Source organism: Carcharhinus amblyrhynchos, unplaced genomic scaffold, assembly GCF_965287045.1.
Source record: "Carcharhinus amblyrhynchos unplaced genomic scaffold, sCarAmb.v2.hapA chromosome_1216, whole genome shotgun sequence".
In the NCBI taxonomy this organism is placed as follows: Eukaryota; Metazoa; Chordata; class Chondrichthyes; order Carcharhiniformes; family Carcharhinidae; genus Carcharhinus; species Carcharhinus amblyrhynchos.
The window spans coordinates 1-20000 of NW_027650956.1; the positions used below are offsets into that span (position 1 = coordinate 1).

Sequence of the window (20000 nt, forward strand, 5' to 3'; positions counted from 1 at the left end):
CCCCCTCATTCTCCCCCCTCCTCTCCCCCCCATTCCCCTCCCCCCCCTCCTCTCCCCCCCATTCCTCTCCCCACCATTCCCTCCCCCCCATTCCCCTCCCCCCTCCTCCTCCCCCCCATTCCCTCCCCTCCCCTCCTCTCCCCCCCATTCCCCTCCCCCCTCCTCTCCCCCCATTCCCCTCCCCCCTCCCTCCCCCCCATTCCCCTCCCCCCTCCTCTCCCCCCATTCCCCTCCCCTCTCCCTCTCCCCCCATCCCTCCCCCCATTCCCCTCCCCCCATTCCCCTCCCCCCCATTCCCCTCCCCCCATTCCTCTCCCCCCCATTCCCCTCCCCCCTCCTCTCCCCCCATTCCCCTCCCCCTCCCTCCCCCCATTCCCCTCCCCCCTCCTCTCCCCCCCATTCCCCCCCCGTGCCGTGACACTTGTCAGGAATGTTGTTTGACCCTCACACTTGTCAGCTCTGCAGTTCCTCCGGGCGAGAGTCAGATTCCATTTTTTACACAGCAGCTGCTGTTCTGGAACAATACCCTCTCTCCCCCCCCCCCCACCACCCGCTCCCTCATACCTTTCATATCCTTCATCTGCTTCTCCCCCACCCCCCACAACCCTGAGTTTGAGGCATGTGGATTTAACCCGATCTGCTGGGGAGAACAGGCTGGAGGAGAGGGGCTGAATGGCCTCCTCCTGTGTAACAGGCTGGAGGAGAGGGGCTGAATGGCCTCCTCCTGTGTAACAGGCTGAGGGAGAGAGGGCCTGAATGGCCTCCTCCTGTTCCTGTGCATTATATTCAATCTCAGTGTCTCTGTCTCTCCCCGCCGCACAGTCTGAAGGTTCTGGGATCAGGCACAATGCCTGGAACGCATTTATCTAGCGCCTGCTACACAGTAAATCGACCACCAGGGCTTCACAGGGGCGTCAGTCAGACAGAACCTGACCCCAGCCACACTGGGAGGTATCAGGGACAGGGGAACAAAAGCTCGGAGTTAAGGAGCATCTTAAGGGAGAAAGAGAGAGACAGACAGAGAGAGAAAAAGGGGCAGAAGGAGGGAGAGGGGGAGAGAGAAAGAGGTGCAGAGGTTTAGGAGGGAATTCCAGAGCTTAGGGCCCCCCCAGGCAGCTGAAGGCACGGCCGCCAATGGCGGAGATTATAGGGATAGGGAGGGGGTGTGGGGGCTGGAGGAGGGTTACAGAGATAGGGAGGGGGCTGGAGGGGGTTACAGAGATAGGGAGGGGGTGTAGGGACTGGAGGGGGTTACAGAGATAGGGAGGGGGCGTAGGGGGCTGGAGGGGGTTACAGAGATAGAGAGGGGGTGTAGGGGGCTGGAGGGGGTTACAGAGATAGGGAGGGGGTGTAGGGGGCTGGAGGGGGTTACAGAGATAGGGAGGGGGTGTAGGGGCTGGAGGAGGTTACAGAGATAGGGAGGGGGTGTAGGGACTGGAGGAGGGTTACAGAGATAGGGAGGGGGTGTAGGGGCTGGAGGAGGTTACAGAGATAGGGAGGGAGTGTAGGGGTCTGGAGGAGGTTACAGAGATAGGGAGGGGGTGTAGGACTGGAGGGGGTTACAGAGATAGGGAGGGGGCTGGAGGAGGTTACAGAGATAGGGAGGGGGTGTAGGGCTGGAGGAGGTTACAGAGATAGGGAGGGGGTGTAGGGGCTGGAGGAGGTTACAGAGATAGGGAGGGAGTGTAGGGGTCTGGAGGAGGTTACAGAGATAGGGAGGGGGTGTAGGGGCTGGAGGAGGGTTACAGAGATAGGGAGGGGTGTAGGGGCTGGAGGAGGTTACAGAGATAGGGAGGGGGTGTAGGGACTGGAGGAGGGTTACAGAGCTAGGGAGGGGGCTGGAGGAGGATACAGAGATAGGGAGGGGGTGTAGGGGCTGGAGGAGGTTACAGAGATAGGGAGGGGGTGTAGGGGCTGGAGGAGGTTACAGAGATAGGGAGGGAGTGTAGGGGTCTGGAGGAGGTTACAGATATAGGGAGGGGGTGTAGGGGCTGGAGGAGGGTTACAGAGATAGGGAGGGGGCTGGAGGAGGTTACAGAGATAGGGAGGGGGTGTAGGGACTGGAGGGGGTTACAGAGATAGGGAGGGGGCGTAGGGGGCTGGAGGGGGTTACAGAGATAGAGAGGGGGTGTAGGGGCTGGAGGAGGTTACAGAGATAGGGAGGGAGTGTAGGGGTCTGGAGGAGGTTACAGAGATAGGGAGGGGGTGTAGGGACTGGAGGGGGTTACAGAGATAGGGAGGGGGCTGGAGGAGGTTACAGAGATAGGGAGGGGGTGTAGGGGCTGGAGGAGGTTACAGAGATAGGGAGGGGGTGTAGGGACTGGAGGGGGGTTACAGAGATAGGGAGGGGGTGTAGGGACTGGAGGGGGTTACAGAGATAGGGAGGGGGCTGGAGGAGGTTACAGAGATAGGGAGGGGTGTAGGGGCTGGAGGGGGTTACAGAGATAGGGTGGGGGTGTAGGGACTGGAGGAGGTTACAGAGATCGGGGAGGGGGTGTAGGGACTGGAGGAGGTTACCAGAGATAGGGAGGGGGTGTAGGGACTGGAGGGGGTTACAGAGATAGGGAGGGAGTGTAGGGGCTGGAGGAGGTTACAGAGATAGGGAGGGGGTGTAGGGACTGGAGGAGGTTACAGAGATAGGGAGGGGGTGTCGGGCTGGAGGAGGTTACAGAGATAGGGAGGGGGTGTAGGGACTGGAGGAGGTTACAGAGATAGGGAGGGGGTGTAGGGACTGGAGGAGGTTACAGAGATAGGGAGGGGGTGTCGGGGCTGGAGGAGGTTACAGAGATAGGGAGGGGGTGTAGGACTGGAGGAGGTTACAGAGATAGGGAGGGGTGTAGGGGCTGGAGGAGGTTACAGAGATAGGGAGGGGGTGTAGGGGCTGGAGGAGGGTTACAGAGATAGGGAGGGGGTGTAGGGGCTGGAGGAGGTTACAGAGATAGGGAGGGGGTGTAGGGGCTGGAGGAGGTTACAGAGATAGGGAGGGGGTGTAGGGGCTGGAGGAGGTTACAGAGATAGGGAGGGGGTGTAGGGGCTGGAGGAGGTTACAGAGATAGGGAGGGGGTGTAGGGGCTGGAGGAGGTTACAGAGATAGGGAGGGGTGTAGGGGGCTGGAGGAGGTTACAGAGATAGGGAGGGGGTGTAGGGGGTTGGAGGAGGTTACAGAGATAGGGAGGGAGTGTAGGGGTCTGGAGGAGGTTACAGAGATAGGGAGGGGGGTGTAGGGGCTGGAGGAGGTTACAGAGATAGGGAGGGGGTGTAGGGCTGGAGGAGGTTACAGAGATAGGGAGGGGTGTAGGGGCTGGAGGAGGTTACAGAGATAGTTGGGAGGGGGGGGAGCAGCAGATACTTTGCCCCGTTAGTTTATGTTAGGAACAGCCTCCCGCTGTGGCCCCGTTTCTCTAACTCACATCAACCCCGTTTAGAACAACTCTCAAACTCTGTCCTTGCAAACCCGTCCTCCCCCTCCACAAGTTCCTCGAATGTGTTGCAGCGTGAGAAATCCGGGTCCCCGCGATCCCGCGGCCTCCTGTTCGAACCCGGCCTTCCTTCCCACGCTGCCAAGGCCCCGTGGGCTCTGCCTGGTGTGTGTGCCGCACTTGGTCGAATTGCTGCTCGCCTAGAAGGATGGGCTCCTGTGGTTTCTCTTCCTCTTTACCCTCCTCCCTCTCCCCCCCCCTCCAACGATAGGCCTTCCGCCCCCAGAGAAAGGGAGGGTGGCCGACTTTTCCTCCCTCAAACTGTTTTTACCGGATACTTAGAAGACTCTTCAAGTACAAAATTAAATATCCAGTTCCCAACAGTACCCACCACTCACCCTCTTTCTGTTGGTCTTATATAGCATTGCAGATTCCAGGCTTTGGCCTGGCCAAGATTTGATGTTATTAGGCCCCAGGCTTTAGCCTAGCTGAGATTTGGTGCTCTTAGGCCTCAGGCCTTTGGCCTAGTTGAGATTTGTGTGTGTAGCCCCCAAGGCTTTGGCCTAGTTGAGATTTGGGAGTTCAAAGGTTTGGCATAGGCCTCAGTCTTGGATCGAGCCTAGATTAGGTGGTATAGGCCCCGGCATTTAGCCCAGCTGAAATTAGGAAGTGTAGTCCCCAGGCTTTGGCCTAGCCTAAATAAAGCTTTATTATTAGTCACAAGTAAGGCTTACATTAATACTGCAATGAAGTTACTGTGAAAATCCCCCAGTCCCCACACTCCGGTGCCTGTTCGGGTTACACTGAGGGAGAATTTAGCACTCTAACCCGCACATCTTTCAGACTGTGGAGGAATCCCACGCAGACACGGGGAGAGTGTGCAGACTTCACACAGACAGTGACCCGAGCTGGGAATCGACCCCGGGTCCCTGGCGCTGTGAGGCAGCAGTGCTAACCACAGAGCTCAATTAGGGCTAGGACCCAGGCTTCGTCCTAGTCTAGATTAGGAGGTGTAGGCCCCAGGCTTTGGCCTAGCCTAGATTTGGTGGTGTAAACCCCAGGCTTCGGCCTAGCCTAGATTAGGAGGTGTAGGCCTCAGGCTTTGGCCTAGCCTAGATTAGGAGGTGTGGGCCCAGGCTTTGGCCTAGCCTAGATTAGGTGGTGTAAACCCCAGGCTTCGGCCTAGCCTAGATTAGGAGGTGTAGGCCTCAGCTTTGGCCTAGCCTGGATTAGGAGGTGTAGGCCTCAGGCTTCATCCTAGCCTAGATTAGGAGGTGTAAAGCCCAGGCTTCGGCCTAGCCTAGATTAGGAGGTGTAGGCCTCAGGCTTTGGCCTAGGCTTCACTCTGGCCTACCACGGATCTACACTGTGGCTTGAGGCGAGGGTGACCGTCGCCGCCCTGGGAAACCGTGCTGAAACTGCCCCCCCCCGCCCCCCACCGGCTCCCGGCTTACCCGCCGCACGGCCTAGTCAAGAACTCGAGGCGACAGAGAAACGGGCCAGTGGTTCCCCACCGGTGTCTGTTACGTTTCTGTAAAAAGCGCCTTTTAATTCATCCTCAATTAAAAAAAACAGCAGTTTTTTTTACATTTTTGAAACCGAGAAAAGTAAAATAAGAAACGTTTCCCCCCCCCCCCCCCCCCCGCCGAACCCCCAAAACCCCCTGCGCACGCGGGACGGGGTTGGGGGGGGGGGAGGTGAGAAAGGAGAGGCCTGGAAGGCCAAGGCTGCAACATGGCTGCCTTCCTGTGTTCCTTCCCAGGCTGGGCAGGGGGAGGGGGAGGATTTTAAAGGAATTTGTCCCGGAGGGAGAGGGGAGAGCATCGGTTCGCCATTCACCTCTCCTCTCTTTCTGTCTCTTGTCAAAGGCCCCAGGCCCTGCGGGGCTAGTAATTCCCCCACTCCTCCCCCCCCCCCCCCCCCCCACCCTACCCCACCACACCGACCCTTTCTCTGTGTCCGCCCACCCCCACCCTCCGCTGCGCACAGCCCCCGTTCCACTCCCCGCGCTCCCGGGAGCTGCCCTCTCCCCCCCCCACCCCTCCCCCTCCCCCCCCCCACCCCCACCCCACCCTTCCCCGCTCCGATGTCCGAGGGCCTGGTCACTTGCTCTGGTGTGGGCTGAACTTGTTGGGAGTGTTGAGTTTCTGCATTCCTCGTATCTTCTCCAGTAATTCCTTCACAAACTCCTGGAGAGAGAGAGAGAGAGAAACTTTTAGACAAAAGTTTATTAACACCGCAGTGAAGTTACTGTGAAAATCCCCCAGTTGGCCACACTCCGGCACCTGTTCGGGTACTTAAAGCCGGTGGGGGGGCGGGCATGGTGGCACCGCTGCCTCACAGCGCCAGGGACCGAGGTTCGATTCCCAGCACTGACTGTGCAGAGGCTGCGCCTTCTCCCCGTGTCTGCATGGGTTCCTCCGGGTGCTCCGGTTTCTTCCCACAGTCCGAAAGATGTGTGGGTTAGGGTGGATTGGCCATGCTAAATTGTCCCTTAGTGTCCAAAGATGTGCAGGTTAGGGTGGATTGGCCATGCTAAATTGTCCTTAGTGTCCAAAGATGTGCAGGTTAGGTGGATTGGCCATGCTAAATTGTCCCTTAGTGTCCAAAGATGTGCAGGTTAGGTGGATTGGCCGTGCTAAATTGTCCTTAGTGTCCAAAGATGTGCAGGTTAGGTGGATTGGCCATGCTAAATTGCCCCTTAGTGTCCAAAGATGTGCAGGTTAGGTGGATTGGCCATGCTAAATTGCCCCTTAGTGTCCAAAGATGTGCAGGTTAGGGTGGATTGGCCGTGCTAAATTGTCCCTTAGTGTCCAAAGATGTGTAGGTTATGGGGGATTGGCCGTGCTAAATTGTCCCTTAGTGTCCAAAGATGTCCAAAGATAGGTTAGGTGGATTGGCCATGCTAAATTGTCCCTTAGTGTCCAAAGATGTGTAGGTTAGGGGGATTGGCCGTGCTAAATTGTCCCTTAGTGTCCAAAGATGTCCAAAGATAGGTTAGGTGGATTGGCCATGCTAAATTGCCCCTTAGTGTCCAAAGATGTGCGGGTTAGGTGGATTGGCCATGCTAAATTGTCCCTTAGTGTCCAAAGATGTGCAGGTTAGGTGGATTGGCCATGCTAAATTGCCCCTTAGTGTCCAAAGATGTGCAGGTTAGGTGGATTGGCCATGCTAAATTGCCCCTTAGTGTCCAAAGATGTGCGGGTTAGGTGGATTGGCCATGCTAAATTGTCCCTTAGTGTCCAAAGATGTGCAGGTTAGGTGGATTGGCCATGCTAAATTGCCCTTAGTGTCCAAAGATGTGCAGGTTAGGTGGATTGGCCATGATAAATTGCCCCTTAGTGTCCAAAGATGTCCAAAGATAGGTTAGGTGGATTGGCCATGCTAAATTGTCCCTTAGTGTCCAAAGATGTGCGGGTTAGATGGATTGGCCATGATAAATTGCCCCTTAGTGTCCAAAGATGTGCGGGTTAGGTGGATTGGCCATGATAAATTGCCCCTTAGTGTCAGGGGGATTAGCAGGGTTAATATATTGGTTATGGGTTAGGGCCTAGATGGGATTGTGGTTGGTGCAGACTCGATGGGCCGAATGGCCTCCTACGATCGAAGAGGAATTTGGGACAGTATTCGGTCAGAGACAATGTCAATGAACAGGGGGAGGGCAGCTGACTTGTGGGGCCGAATGGCCTACTTCTTGCTCCCCCCCTCCAGTTTTTTGGAAATTGGCGGCCCCCGCCATGGGTACTCACGTCAGTCGGCTTGTAACATTCGATGAGCAGTTCCTGGAACAGAAAAGAGGAAGACTGGTTACTGCGTGGGAGACGGGGTGGGGGTGGGGGGGTGAGACCGAATTCTCTCAGTGTCCAGACACAAAGAGGCCCCGGGGATTCCTTCGTCACGAAGAGCCCCTGTCCCAGAATCGAACAGTCCAGTATCTCCTATCCCATCCCCTCAGGCGAGCGTCCGCCCTTGTAGGCCCCAGGGGGAGGGGGGCTCGGGCAGGCCCCGGCAGTGGGAGCTCGACTAGGCCGCGGGAGAGTGAACTCAGGCCCTCGATTGAGGCCCAGGTCATTTGCAAGGATCCGATCACGGGGAAAGCAATAACCCAATAGGATTATCACTAGACTATTGACCCAGAACCCAGCTAATGTTCTGGGGGACCCGGGGTTCGAATCCCGCCCCACGGCACACGGTGGAATTTGAATTCAAGAAACAATATCTGGGATTAAGAATCAACCGATGATACAAAGGTTGGAGGCGTAGTGGACGGCGAGGAAGCTCGCAGAGGGATTTGGACCAGCTAGAAAAATGGGCTGAAAATGGCAGATGGGGTTTAATGCAGACAAGTGTGAGGTATTGCACTTTGGAAGGACAAGCCAAAGTAGAACGTACAGGCTAAATGGTAGGACTCTGAAGAGTGCAGTAGAACAGAGGGATCTGGGAATACAGATACAGAATTCCCTAAAAGTGGCGTCACAGGTGGATAGGGTTGTAAAGAGTGCTTTTGGAACATTGGTCTTTATAAATCCAAGTATTGAGTATAAGAGTTGGAATGTTATGGTGAGGTTGTATAAGGCATTGGTGAGGCCAAATTTAGAGAATTGTGTACAGTTTTGGTCACCTAATTACAGGAAGGATGTAAATAAGGTTGAGAGAGTGCAGAGAAGGCTCACAGGGATGTTGCCGGGACTTGAGAAACTGAGTTACAGAGAGAGATTGAATAGGTTAGGACTTTATTCCCTGGAGAATGAGGGGAGATTTGATAGAGGTGCATAAGGTGAGATGGGTATAGATAGAGTGAATGCAAACAGGGCTTTTCCCACTGAGGCTAGGGGAGGGAAAAAAACCAGAGGGTTCAGGGTGAAAGGGGAAAGGTTTAAAGGGAATATTAGGGGGGGTTTCTTCACACGGTGAGTGGTGGGAGTGTGGAATGAGCTGCCGGATAAATGCGGGGTCACTTTTAACATTTAAGAGAAACTTGGATGGGTTCATGGATGAGAGGGGTGTGGGGGGATATGGTCCAAGGGCAGGTCAGTGGGACTGGGCAAAAAAATGGTTCAGCACAGACAAGAAGGGCCAAATGGCCTGTTTCTGAGCTGTAACTTTCTATGGTTCTAAGAATCTACTGATAACCCATTGTGGGAAAAACCCATCCGGTTCCCTTTAGGGAAGGAAATCTGCTGTCCTTACCCCGGTCTGGCCTACATGTGACTCCCAGAGCCACAGCAATGTGGGTGACTCTCACCTGCCCCTCCAAGGGGCAACTAGGGGCGGGCAATAAATGCTGGTCCAGCCAGCGACACCCGTGTCCCAGGGATGGGGAAGTAAGCTCCTCACCTTCACTCGTGCCGCCCGCTCCTCCTCACTTTCTAAGTCAAGAAGCTCATCAACGTCGATCTCCAATTCTGGGATCGCCTCTTCCTGCAAAACATTCAAATCATCAGTTAGACACATCCAGGTTTACAGCAGGGAAACAGGCCCTTTGGCCCAACTTCCCCATGCCGGCCCTCTTCTTTTAAATCCCTAAGCTAATCCCAATTGCCCGCGTTTGGCCCATATCCCTCTATACCCATCTTACCCATGGAACTGTCTAAACGCTTTCTATAATTCTATGAAAATCCCTACAGTGCAGAAGGAGGCCATTCAGCCCATCGAGTCAGCACCGACTGCAATCCCACCCAGACGCCAACCCCATAACCCCACATACTTACCCCGTTAATCCCCCGACACTGAGGGGCAATTTAGCACGACCGATCCACCCTAACCAGCACGTCGTTTGGACTGTGGGAGGAAACCCACGTAGACACGGGGAGAACGTGCAAACTCCACACAGACAGTGACCCGAGCCGGGAATCGGACCCGGATCCCTGGCGCTCTGAGGCAGCAGCGACAACCCACTGTGCCAAAGGCAAAATTGTACCCGCCTCTACTACTCCCTCTGGCAGCTCGTTCCAGACACTCACCACCCTCTGTGTGAAAAAATTGCCCCTCTGGATCCTTTTGTATCTCTCCCCTCTCACCTTAAACCTATACCCTCTAGTTTTAGACTCCCCTACCTTTGGGAAAAGATATTGACTATCTCGCTGATCTGTGTCCCTCATTATTTTATAGACCTCTATAAGATCACCCCTCAGCCTCCTACATTCCAGAGGAAAAAGTCCCAGTCTATCCAGCCTCTCCTTATAACTCAATCCATCAAGTCCCAGTAGCATCCTAGTAAATCTTTTCTGCACTCTTTCTAGTTTAATAATATCCTTTCTATAATAGGGTGACCAGAACTGTACACAGTATTCCAAGTGTGTCCTTACCAATGTCTTGTCCAACTTCAACAAGACGTCCCAACTCCTGTATTCAATGTTCTGACCGATGAAACCAAGTATGCTGAATACCTTCTTCACCACTCTGTCCACCTGTGACTCCACTTTCAAGGAGCGATGAACCTGTACCCCTAGATCTCTTTGTTCTGTAACTCTCCCCAACACCCTACCATTAACTAAGTCCTGCCCTGGTTCAGTCGACCAAAATGCATCACCTCGCATTTATCTAAATTAAACTCCATCTGCTATCCATCCAGTTCCAGTTGTTCAATGACAGATTCATAACCCCTCTGCCCCAACCGCATTGAACCAATTAACAATCAGTTCCAGCCCTGAGTCTGCACATCAATGCCCCAACACCACACCCCAGACATGCAACACCCACAATCCAGTGACCCTCCCCTTGTCAGAGGCAGTGCCGCACTGTGGGAGGGTCGGTGCCGAGGGAGCGCCCGCACTGTGGGAGGGTCGGTGCTGAGGGAGTGCCGCACTGTGGGAGGGTCGGTGCTGAGGGAGCGCCGCACTGTGGGAGGGTCGGTGCCGAGGGAGCGCCGCACTGTGGGAGGGTCAGTGCTGAGGGAGCGCCGCACTGTGGGAGGGTCAGTGCTGAGGGAGCGCCGCACTGCGGGAGGGTCGGTGCCGAGGGAGCGCCGCACTGTGGGAGGGTCGGTGCTGAGGGAGCGCCGCACTGTGGGAGGGTCGGTGCTGAGGGAGCGCCGCACTGTGGGAGGGTCGGTGCTGAGGGAGCGCCGCACTGTGGGAGGTCGGTGCCGAGGGAGCGCCGCACTGTGGAGGGTCGGTGCTGAGGGAGCGCCGCACTGTGGGAGGGTCAGTGCCGAGGAGCGCCGCGCTGTGGGAGGGTCGGTGCTGAGGTTAGATGGATTGGCCGTGCCAAATTGCCCCTTAGGGTTGGAGGATTGGTGGGGTAAATGGGTGGGGTTGGGGCCTGGATGGGATGCTCCCTCAGGGGGCAGTCAGCGCCAGCTCGATGGGCCGAATGGCCTCGTTCTGAGTAACAGAATCGGAGTGTATCGAGAACACCCTTCCCTTGCCTCGCTGTGATAACACGCGATGAGACAGTTCCTCCCCTGTGTGGTGTGTTGTGTCTGTGTGTTAAACAGGATTGGCCAGTTTTAGAAACTGGCTGTTCTCTCCCCCCGCCCCCCCCCAACGCCCCAGGGGGTGACAGCGCCAAACAGTACAGGGAATCCGAGTGAATCGGATCTGTGCCCCTGGAGCCAAGGGCGTGCCATGAAGTAGTTTAGATTATAATCGCTGCCTCAGATCTTCTTTAAGAAGCAATTTGTGTCTCTCTGTCTCTCTCTCCCCAGTGCGATACGGTTCTCTCGCAATCCCCGGGGAACGGACCTTACAGGAAACGTGTTAATTGCTTCTCTGTAAGTGCTGACAGAATTGGAACTCCCAACTGGTGCACAGCAAGATCCCAGCTGCACTGGTCCCCCAAAAACTACAGAGTTCCTGACTGCAGGAGCAACAGAGAAACAAGGCAGTATCACCCTTGTCCAATACACCCTCCTCCCTATCTCTGTAACCCCTTCCAGCCCCCTACACCCTCCTCCCTATCTCTGTAACCCCCTCCAGCCCCCTACACCCCCTCCCTATCTCTGTAACCCCCTCCAGCCCCCTACACCCCCCTCCCTATCTCTGTAACCCCCTCCAGCCCCCTACACCCTCCTCCCCATCTCTGTAACCTCCTCCAGCCCCTATACCACCCTCCCCATCTCTGTAACCCCCTCCAGCCCCGACCCCCCTCCCTATCTCTGTAACCCCTTCCAGCCCCCTACACCCCCTCCCTATCTCTGTAACCCCCTCCAGCCCCTACACCCCCCTCCCTATCTCTGTAACCCCTTCCAGCCCCCTACACCCCCCTCCCTATCTCTGTAACCCCCTCCAGCCCCCTACACCCCCCTCCCTATCTCTGTAACCCCCTCCAGCCCTACACCCCCTCCCTATCTCTGTAATCTCCACCATTGGCAGCCCGTGCCTTCAGCTGCCGGGGGGCCCTAAGCTCTGGAATTCCCTCCCGAAATCTCTCCACCTCTCTCTGTCTGTCTGTCTGTCTATCTCTCTCTCTCTGCCTCTGTCTCTCTCTGTCTGTTCCTCTCTCTCTGCCTCTCCCTCTGTCTCTCTCCTTTAAGACACTCCTTATCTCCGACCTCTCTGACACAGTTGCATGTCCCTGCTATCTCCCAGTGTAACTGGGGAATCAGATTCCCCTGGAAAAGGCTCATCTGGGCTCCAGACATTGGCTCTATTCTCTACAGATGCTGTCAGACCCGCTGAGATTTTCCAGTATTTCTTGTTTTGTTTGGGATTCCAGCATCTCGGTGTTTAGTTGTGGTCTGACTCCCCTGTCAAGGCCCTCGGAACACTGGCGTTAGATGAATGCAGAGGATTGTTGAGAGAGTGCTGGAGGTCCCCGGGCAGGCCTACAGCCTGGAGTCTAACCAGATACTTCCTTCCGCTGACAACAGACAAGTTTATTGTTGCTTTAAACACATTTCCTGCAGGTTACAATTTAGCAAGATCGGAGCAGCAGGCCGAGATTGAAGCCTGACACCTTCCTGCAACGTGTGGGTGACTCAGTACCCCACAGTGCGGCGCTCCCTCAGCACCGACCCTCCCACAGTGCGGCGCTCCCTCAGCACCGACCCTTCCACAGTGCGGCGCTCCCTCAGCACCGACCCTCCCACAGTGCGGCGCTCCCTCAGCACCGACCCTCCCACAGTGCGGCGCTCCCTCAGCACCGACCCTCCCACAGTGCGGCGCTCCCTCGGCACCGACCCTCCCACAGTGCGGCGCTCCCTCGGCACCGACCCTCCCACAGCGCGGCGCTCCCTCGGCACCGACCCTCCCACAGCGCGGCGCTCCCTCGGCACCGACCCTCCCACAGCGCGGCGGCTCCCTCGGCACCGACCCTCCCACAGCGCGGCGCTCCCTCGGCACCGACCCTCCCACAGCGCGCCGCCCTCGGCACCGACCCTCCCACAGCGCGGCGCTCCCTCGGCACCGACCCTCCCACAGTGCGGCGCTCCCTCGGCACCGACCCTCCCACAGTGCGGCGCTCCCTCGGCACCGACCCTCCCACAGTGCGGCGCTCCCTCGGCACCGACCCTCCCACAGTGCGGCGCTCCCTCGGCACCGACCCTCCCACAGTGCGGCGCTCCCTCGGCACCGACCCTCCCACAGTGCGGCGCGCCCTCGGCACCGACCCTCCCACAGTGCGGCGCCCCTCGGCACCGACCCTCCCACAGTGCGGCGCTCCCTCGGCACCGACCCTCCCACAGTGCGGCGCTCCCTCGGCACCGACCCTCCCACAGTGCGGCGCTCCCTCGGCACCGACCCTCCCACAGTGCGGGCTCCCTCTGCACCGACCCTCCCACAGTGCGGCGCTCCCTCGGCACCGACCCTCCCACAGTGCGGCGCTCCCTCGGCACCGACCCTCCCACAGTGCGGCGCTCCCTCGGCACCGACCCTCCCAAAGTGCGGGGCTCCCTCGGCACCGACCCTCCCACAGTGCGGGGCTCCCTCGGCCACCGACCCTCCCACAGTGCGGGGCTCCCTCGGCACCGACCCTCCCACAGTGCGGGGCTCCCTCGGGCACCGACCCTCCCACAGTGCGGGGCTCCCTCGGCACCGACCCTCCCACAGTGCGGCGCTCCCTCGGCACCGACCCTCCCACAGTGCGGCGCTCCCTCGGCACCGACCCTCCCACAGTGCGGCGCTCCCTCGGCACCGACCCCCCACAGTGCAGCGCTCCCTCGGCACCGACCCTCCCGCAGTGCGGCGCTCCCTCGGCACCGACCCTCCCACAGTGCGGCGCTCCCTCGGCACCGACCCTCCCACAGTGTGGCGCTCCCTCGGCACCGACCCTCCCACAGTGCGGCGCTCCCTCCGGCACCGACCCTCCCACAGTGCGGCGCTCCCTCAGCACCGACCCTCCCACAGCGCGAGCCATTTGCCCCGTGTAGGATATGCTGAGAGCTGAACCTGAGGACAGGATGAAATACGGAAGGGGAGGGTGAGATATGGAGAGAGGGAATGTGAATGGGAAAGGGAGAGAGGGTGAAGGAATAGCGGGGGGTCAGGAACGCGGGCGGAGAATGCTGGAAGCTCTCGGTGGGTCTGACACTGAGTGTGTGGGAGGGAGACTCGGGCTGGAGTTTGGAGTCGGTTGGGAACTCTGTGTGAGGGTCCCCCAGTGCCAAGGCGCTCAGGGTGGTCTCTGTACTCCACCCCCCTGGTGTCAGGCCCCCCCCCCCCCAGTGCCAGGGCGCTCAGGGTGGTCTCTGTACCCCCCCACCCGCTCTCAGGGCTGACCTGGATTACCAGGTGATGTGCAGAGTGAGGATTAGTTCACCAGTGGAGTCACTGAGAGGATTAACATCGAGATAAACATATTACATCACCCCCCCACCCCCATCCCCACCCCCCCGGGATCCAGACTCCAGCTGTCACCCTGTCTGCCTCGCTCCCCGTCCCTCTGTGTGTGTGTCTCTCTCTCTCTCCCTCTCCCTCCCTCTCTCGCCGTCTCTCCCTCCCTCCCTCGCCGTCTCTCCCTCCCTCCCTCGCCTTCTCTCCCTCCCTCCCTCGCCGTCTCTCCCTCCCTCCCTCGCCGTCTCTCCCTCCCTCCCTCCCTCCTCCGAGGCTGGTTCACTGTCAGATGGGAGCCGTAGGCTTCGGTTTATTTGGGAAAGGCAGATGTGGTTTCCTCACTGGCATTCTCCCTCCTTCTCCCCTCCATCCTCCCCCTCAAATTAAGACACATAGAGACCCCCACTCCTGACGACCCCCCCCTCCCCCCCCACCCCGCCTCATCTTACACAGTAAACCTACAAAAGGGTGGTGAATGTAGCCCAATCCCATCACACAAACCAACCTCCCATCCATTGACTCTGTCTACACTTCGCACTGTCCCGGGAAAAGCAGCCAGTATAATTAAGGACCCCCCCACGCACCCCGGACCTTCTCTCTTCCACCTTCTTCCATCGGGAAAAAGATACAAAAGTCTGAGGTCCCGTACCGACCGACTCAAGAACAGCTTCTTCCCTGCTGCTGTCAGACTTTTGAATGGACTTTTGGAATGGCGTTAGACAGAGGGGAACCGGTGGATGTGGTGTTTCTAGATTTTCAAAATAAGGTGCTGCACAAAAGGGTTGCTTCAGAAGGTTAGGATGCATGGAGTTGGGGTAGGGTGTTAGCATGGATAGAGGATTGGTTGTCAAATAGGAGGCAGAGAGTGGGGGTCAATGGGTGCTATTCGGATTGGCGGTTGGTGACTAGTGGGGTGCCCCAGGGGTCGGTGCTGGGGCTTCAGCTATTTACCATTTATATAGATGATCTGGTGGAGGGAACCGAGTGTATGGTGTCGAAATTTGCTGATGACACAAAGATGAGTGGAAAAGCAAATTGCGCGGAGGGTGTGGAAAGTCTGCAGAGGGATCTGGATAGGCTGAGCGAGTGGGCGAGGACCTGGCAGATGGAATACAATGTTAGCAAATTTTGAGGTTATCCACTTTGGCAGAAATAATAGTAGGAAGGACTACTATTTAAAGGGCGAAAAGCTGCAGCATGCTACGGTGCAGAGGGACTGGGGGTCCTTGTGCATGAGTCGCAAAAACCCAGTCTGCAGGTGATCAGGAAGGCGAATGGGATGCTGGCCTTCATAGCGAGGGGGGTAGAATATAAAAGTAGGGAGGTCTTCCTGCAACTGTACAGGGCACTGGTGAGGCCGCAGCTGGAGTACTGTGTGCAGTTTTGGACGCCGCACTTGCACAAGGATATACTGGCCTTGGAGGGAGTGCAGAGGAGGTTCACTAGGCTGATACTGGAGATGACGGGGTTGGACTATGAAGAGAGATTGAATAGGACTGGGTCTGTACTTGTTGGAGTTTAGAAGGATGAGGGGGGATCTTATAGAGACGTATAAGATTATGAAGGGGATGGGTAGGGTAGAGGTAGAGAGATTCTTCCCACTCAGAAAGGACAGTAGGACTAGAGTGCACAGCCTCAAGATAAGGGGGGGTGTTTTAGAACGGAGTTGAGGAGGAACTTCTTCACTCAAAGGGTGGTGAATCTCTGGAATTCTCTGCCCATTGAAGTGGTGGAGGCTGCCTCACTGAATATACCTTAAGTAGATAGGTTTCTGATAGACAGGGGAATTAAGGGTTATGGGGAGAAAGCGGGAAAGTGGAACTGATCCACTTCAGATCAGCCATGATCTTATTGAATGGCGGGGCAGGCTCGAAGGGCTAGATGGCCTACTCCTGCTCCTATTTCTTATGTTCCTATGTTCTATGTTCTTATGACCTACCTCACATTAAGTTGATCTTTCTCTACACCCTAGCTGTGACTGTAACAATACATTCTGCACTCTCTCCTTTCCTTCTCTATGAACGGTATGGTTTGTCTGTATAGCCGCACAAGAAACAATACTTTTCACTGTATCCCAATACACGTGACAATAATAAATCCAATCTAATCGAATATGGCTCCTGTTGGGACCACAGCACCTTCCAAACCCACCACCTCTACCATCTAGAAGGACAAGGGCCAGCAGACACATGGGGAACACCACCCCCTGCAAGTTCCCCCTCCGAGTCACTCACCATCCTGACTGGGAAATATATCGGCCGTTCCTTCACTGTGGCTGGGGTCAAAATCCTGGAACTCCCTCCCTAACAGCACTGTGGGTGTACCTACACCACACACGGGGACTGCAGTGGGTTCAAGATGGCGACCCACCCACCACCTTCTGGGTGGGTGGCACAGTTGGTTAGCGCTGCTGCCTCTCAGCGCCAGGGGACCCGGGTTCGATTCCCGGCTTGGGTCACTGTCTGTGTGGAGTCTGCACATTCTCCCCATGTCTGCGTGGGTTTCCTCCAGGTGCTCTGGTTCCCCCCCCCCCCACACATGCTGGTTAGGGTTCATTGACCAGAATAGGAGCCGGATGTGGCAACGAGGAGAATTTCACAGCAACTACATTGCAGTGTTAATGTAAGCTTTACTTGTGACACTAATAAATAAACTTTCTCAAGGGGCAAATAGAGCTGCATTTCTTCCCTTGGGGGTGGTGGGATCTTCCAAACCCACTCAGGAAGTCCTCCTCAACCCCTCCTATCTCTGTAACCTCCTCCAGCCCCTACACCCCCCTCCCTATCTCTGTAACCTCCTCCAGCCCCTACACCCCTTCCCTATCTCTGTAACCTCCTCCAGCCCCTACACCCCCTCCCTATCTCTGTAACCTCCTCCAGCCCCTACACCCCCCTCCCTATCTCTGTAACCCCTCCAGCCCTACGCTCCCCCTCCCTATCTCTGTAACCCCCTCCAGCCCCTACACCCCTCTCCCTATCTCTGTAACCCCCTCCAGCCCCTACGCTCCCCCTCCCTATGTCTGTAACCCCCTCCAGCCTCTTTTGGAACTGCCTGGTTTAATTACTGACAGGCGGCATGGTTCTGTATGACGGAGATAATGTCTGGCTTATTTAGTTGAGTTTTTTTGAGGAGGTGACAATGATTGACGAGGGAATCATAGAAACCCTACAGTACAGGAAGAGGCCCTTCGGCCCATCGAGTCTGCACCGAACACAATCCTATCCATACCCCTACATATTACACCCACTAATCCCTCTAACTATGGATCCCAGGCAATTTTAGCATGGCCAATCCACCTAACCTACACATCTTTGGACTGTGGGAGGAAACCAGAGCACTCGGGGAAACCCACGCAGACACAGGAGAATGCGCAAACTCTGCACAGACAGTGACCCGAGCCGGGAATCGAACCCGGGTCCCTCGAGCTGTGAGGCAGCAGTGCTAACCACGGAAGGACTGTGGATGTTGTCTACATGGACTTTAGTAAGGCATTTGACAAGGTCCCTCATGGCAGGCTGATGCAGAAGATTAAATCTCACGGGATCTGGGGTGAACTAGGTAGCTTGGCCACAGACGACAGAGGGTAGCGGTGGGAGGGTGTTTATCGGAATGGGGGTCTGTAGCTAGTGGTGTTCCGCAGGGATCAGTGCTGGGACCGCTACTGTCTGTAATATCTATAAATGACTTGGAAAAAAATATAGCAGGTCTGATGAGCAAGATTTGTGGATGGTACTCAGAGTGGTGGAGTTGCGTGTTGTGATGAAGATTGAGAGAGAATACAGCGGATAGAGAGAGGCTGGAAAATTGGGGGGAGAAATGGGCAGATGGAATTTAATCCAGACAAACGTGAGGTGATGCATTTTGGTAGATCTAATTCAGGAGGAACTCTAAAATAAATGGCAGAACCATCAGGAGCATAGAGACACAGAGAGAGATCTGGGAGTACAGGTTCTCGGGGTACAGGTTCATCGATCCTTGAAAGTGGAGTCACAGGTGGACAGAGTGGTGAAGAAGGTATTCGGCATGCTTGGTTTCATTGGTTAGAACATTGAATACAGGAGTTGGGACGTCTTGTTGAAGTTGTACAGACATTGGTAAGGACACACTTGGAATGCTGTGTACAGTTCTGGTCACCCTATTATAGAAAGGATATTATTAACTAGAAAGAGCGCAGAAAAGATTACTATGATGCTACCAGGACTTGATGGTTTGAGTTATAAGGAGAGGCTGGATAGACTGGGACTTTTTTCTCTGGAGCGTAGGAGGCTGAGGGGTGATCTTATAGAGATCTATAAAATAATGAGGGGCACAGATCAGCTAGATAGTCAATATCTTTTCCCAAAGTAGGGAGTCTAAAGCTAGAGGGCAGAGGTTTAAGGTGAGAGGGGAGATACAAAAGTGTCCAGAGGGGCAATGTTTCACACAGAGGGTGGTGAGTGTCTGGAACAAGCTGCCAGAGGCAGTAGTAGAGGTGGGTACAATTTTGTCTTTTAAGAAGCATTTAGACAGTTACATGGGTACGATGGGTATAGAGGGATATGGGCCAAATGCAGGCAATTGGGATTAGCTTGAAGGTTTAAAAAAAAAGGGGGCAGCATGGAGAAGTTGGGCCAAAGGGCCTGTTTCCCTGCTGTAAACTCTATGACTCTATGAGTACAGGTCCACAGATCCTTAAAAGTGACAGCACAGGCAGAAAAGGCTGGGCCTTCAGCTGCCTGGAGGCCCTAAGCTCTGGAATTCCCTCCCCAAACCCCTCCACCTCTCTCTCTCTCTGTCCCTCCCTCTCTCCTTCTCTCCCTCAGTCCCCCTCTCTCCCCGTTCCCCCTCTTGCTCTCTCTCCCGTCCCTCTCGGAGAGGGGGGAGCGAGAGAGTCGGGCAGGGAGCGAGCGAGACGGAGGTGGGGGGAGTGAGATTCATAGAATCCCTACCGCGCAGAAAGAGGTCATTCGGCCCATCGAGTCTGCACTGACCACAATCCCACCCAGCCCTGCCCCCATAACCACCTGTATTTACCCTAGCTAGTCCCCCTGACAGCCAATCTCCCTAACCTGCACATCTTTCGGACTGTGGGAGGAAACCGGAGCGCACGGAGGAAACCCATGCAGACATGGGGAGAATGTGCCGTCTCCATACAGACAGTGACCCGAGCCAGGAATCGAACCTGGGTCCCTGGCGCTGTGAGGCAGCAGCGCTAACCCACTGTGCCACCCCAATGTAAAGTTGAAGGACGTGGGATTGCGGGGAATGTCTTGAGATGGATAGAAAGCTGGTTAGCAGATCGGAAACAAAGAGTTGGCATAAATGGGCCTCTTTCTGATGGTCAGTCAGTGATTAGTGGGGATCCGCAGGGATCCTGTGACAAGATCCCTACTGTTCCACATTATATATATTAATGATCTGGAAGAGGGAACTATCTCCAAATTTGTAGGTGATACAGAGTTGGGTGGGAGGGTGAGCTGTGAGGAGGATGCAGAGATGTTTCAGTGTGATGTGGACAGACTGAGTGTGCGGGAATCTGCATGGCAGATGCAGCATAATGTGGATAAATGTGAGGTTATCCAGTCTGGGAGCAATTACTGGAATCGAGAGAGGGGGATACTCAGCGAAGCCTTGGAGTCCTGGTGTATCAGTCGCTGAGAGTAAGCACGCAGGTACAGCAGGCAGTAAAGAAGGGAAATGGTATGTTGGCCTTCAGAGTGAGAGGATTTGAGTTCAGGGATCGGGATGTTTTGCTGCAATTGTACAGGGCGTTGGTGAGTCCACACCTGGAGTATTGTGTGTAGTTTTAGTCTCCTTATCTGAGGAAGGATGTCCTTGTTATAGAGAGAGCACAGCGAAGGTTTACCAGGCTGATTCCTGGGATGGCAGG

The 20000-nt window shown here is 55.9% G+C and overlaps 1 protein-coding gene across 1 annotated transcript in view; it reads right to left on the reverse strand.

Moving 5' to 3' along the window:
• Positions 1-5491: 5491 nt before the first annotated feature.
• LOC145340628 (protein phosphatase 1 regulatory subunit 14B-like) overlaps positions 5492-20000 on the reverse strand; it is an 18013-nt gene continuing 3504 nt past the window's right edge. Inside the window, 3 exon segments of the mRNA XM_080185097.1 lie at positions 5492-5608; positions 7169-7201; positions 8757-8840. Coding sequence (XP_080041223.1) covers positions 5522-5608; positions 7169-7201; positions 8757-8840 — 204 coding nt within the window. The 3' untranslated portion in view covers positions 5492-5521.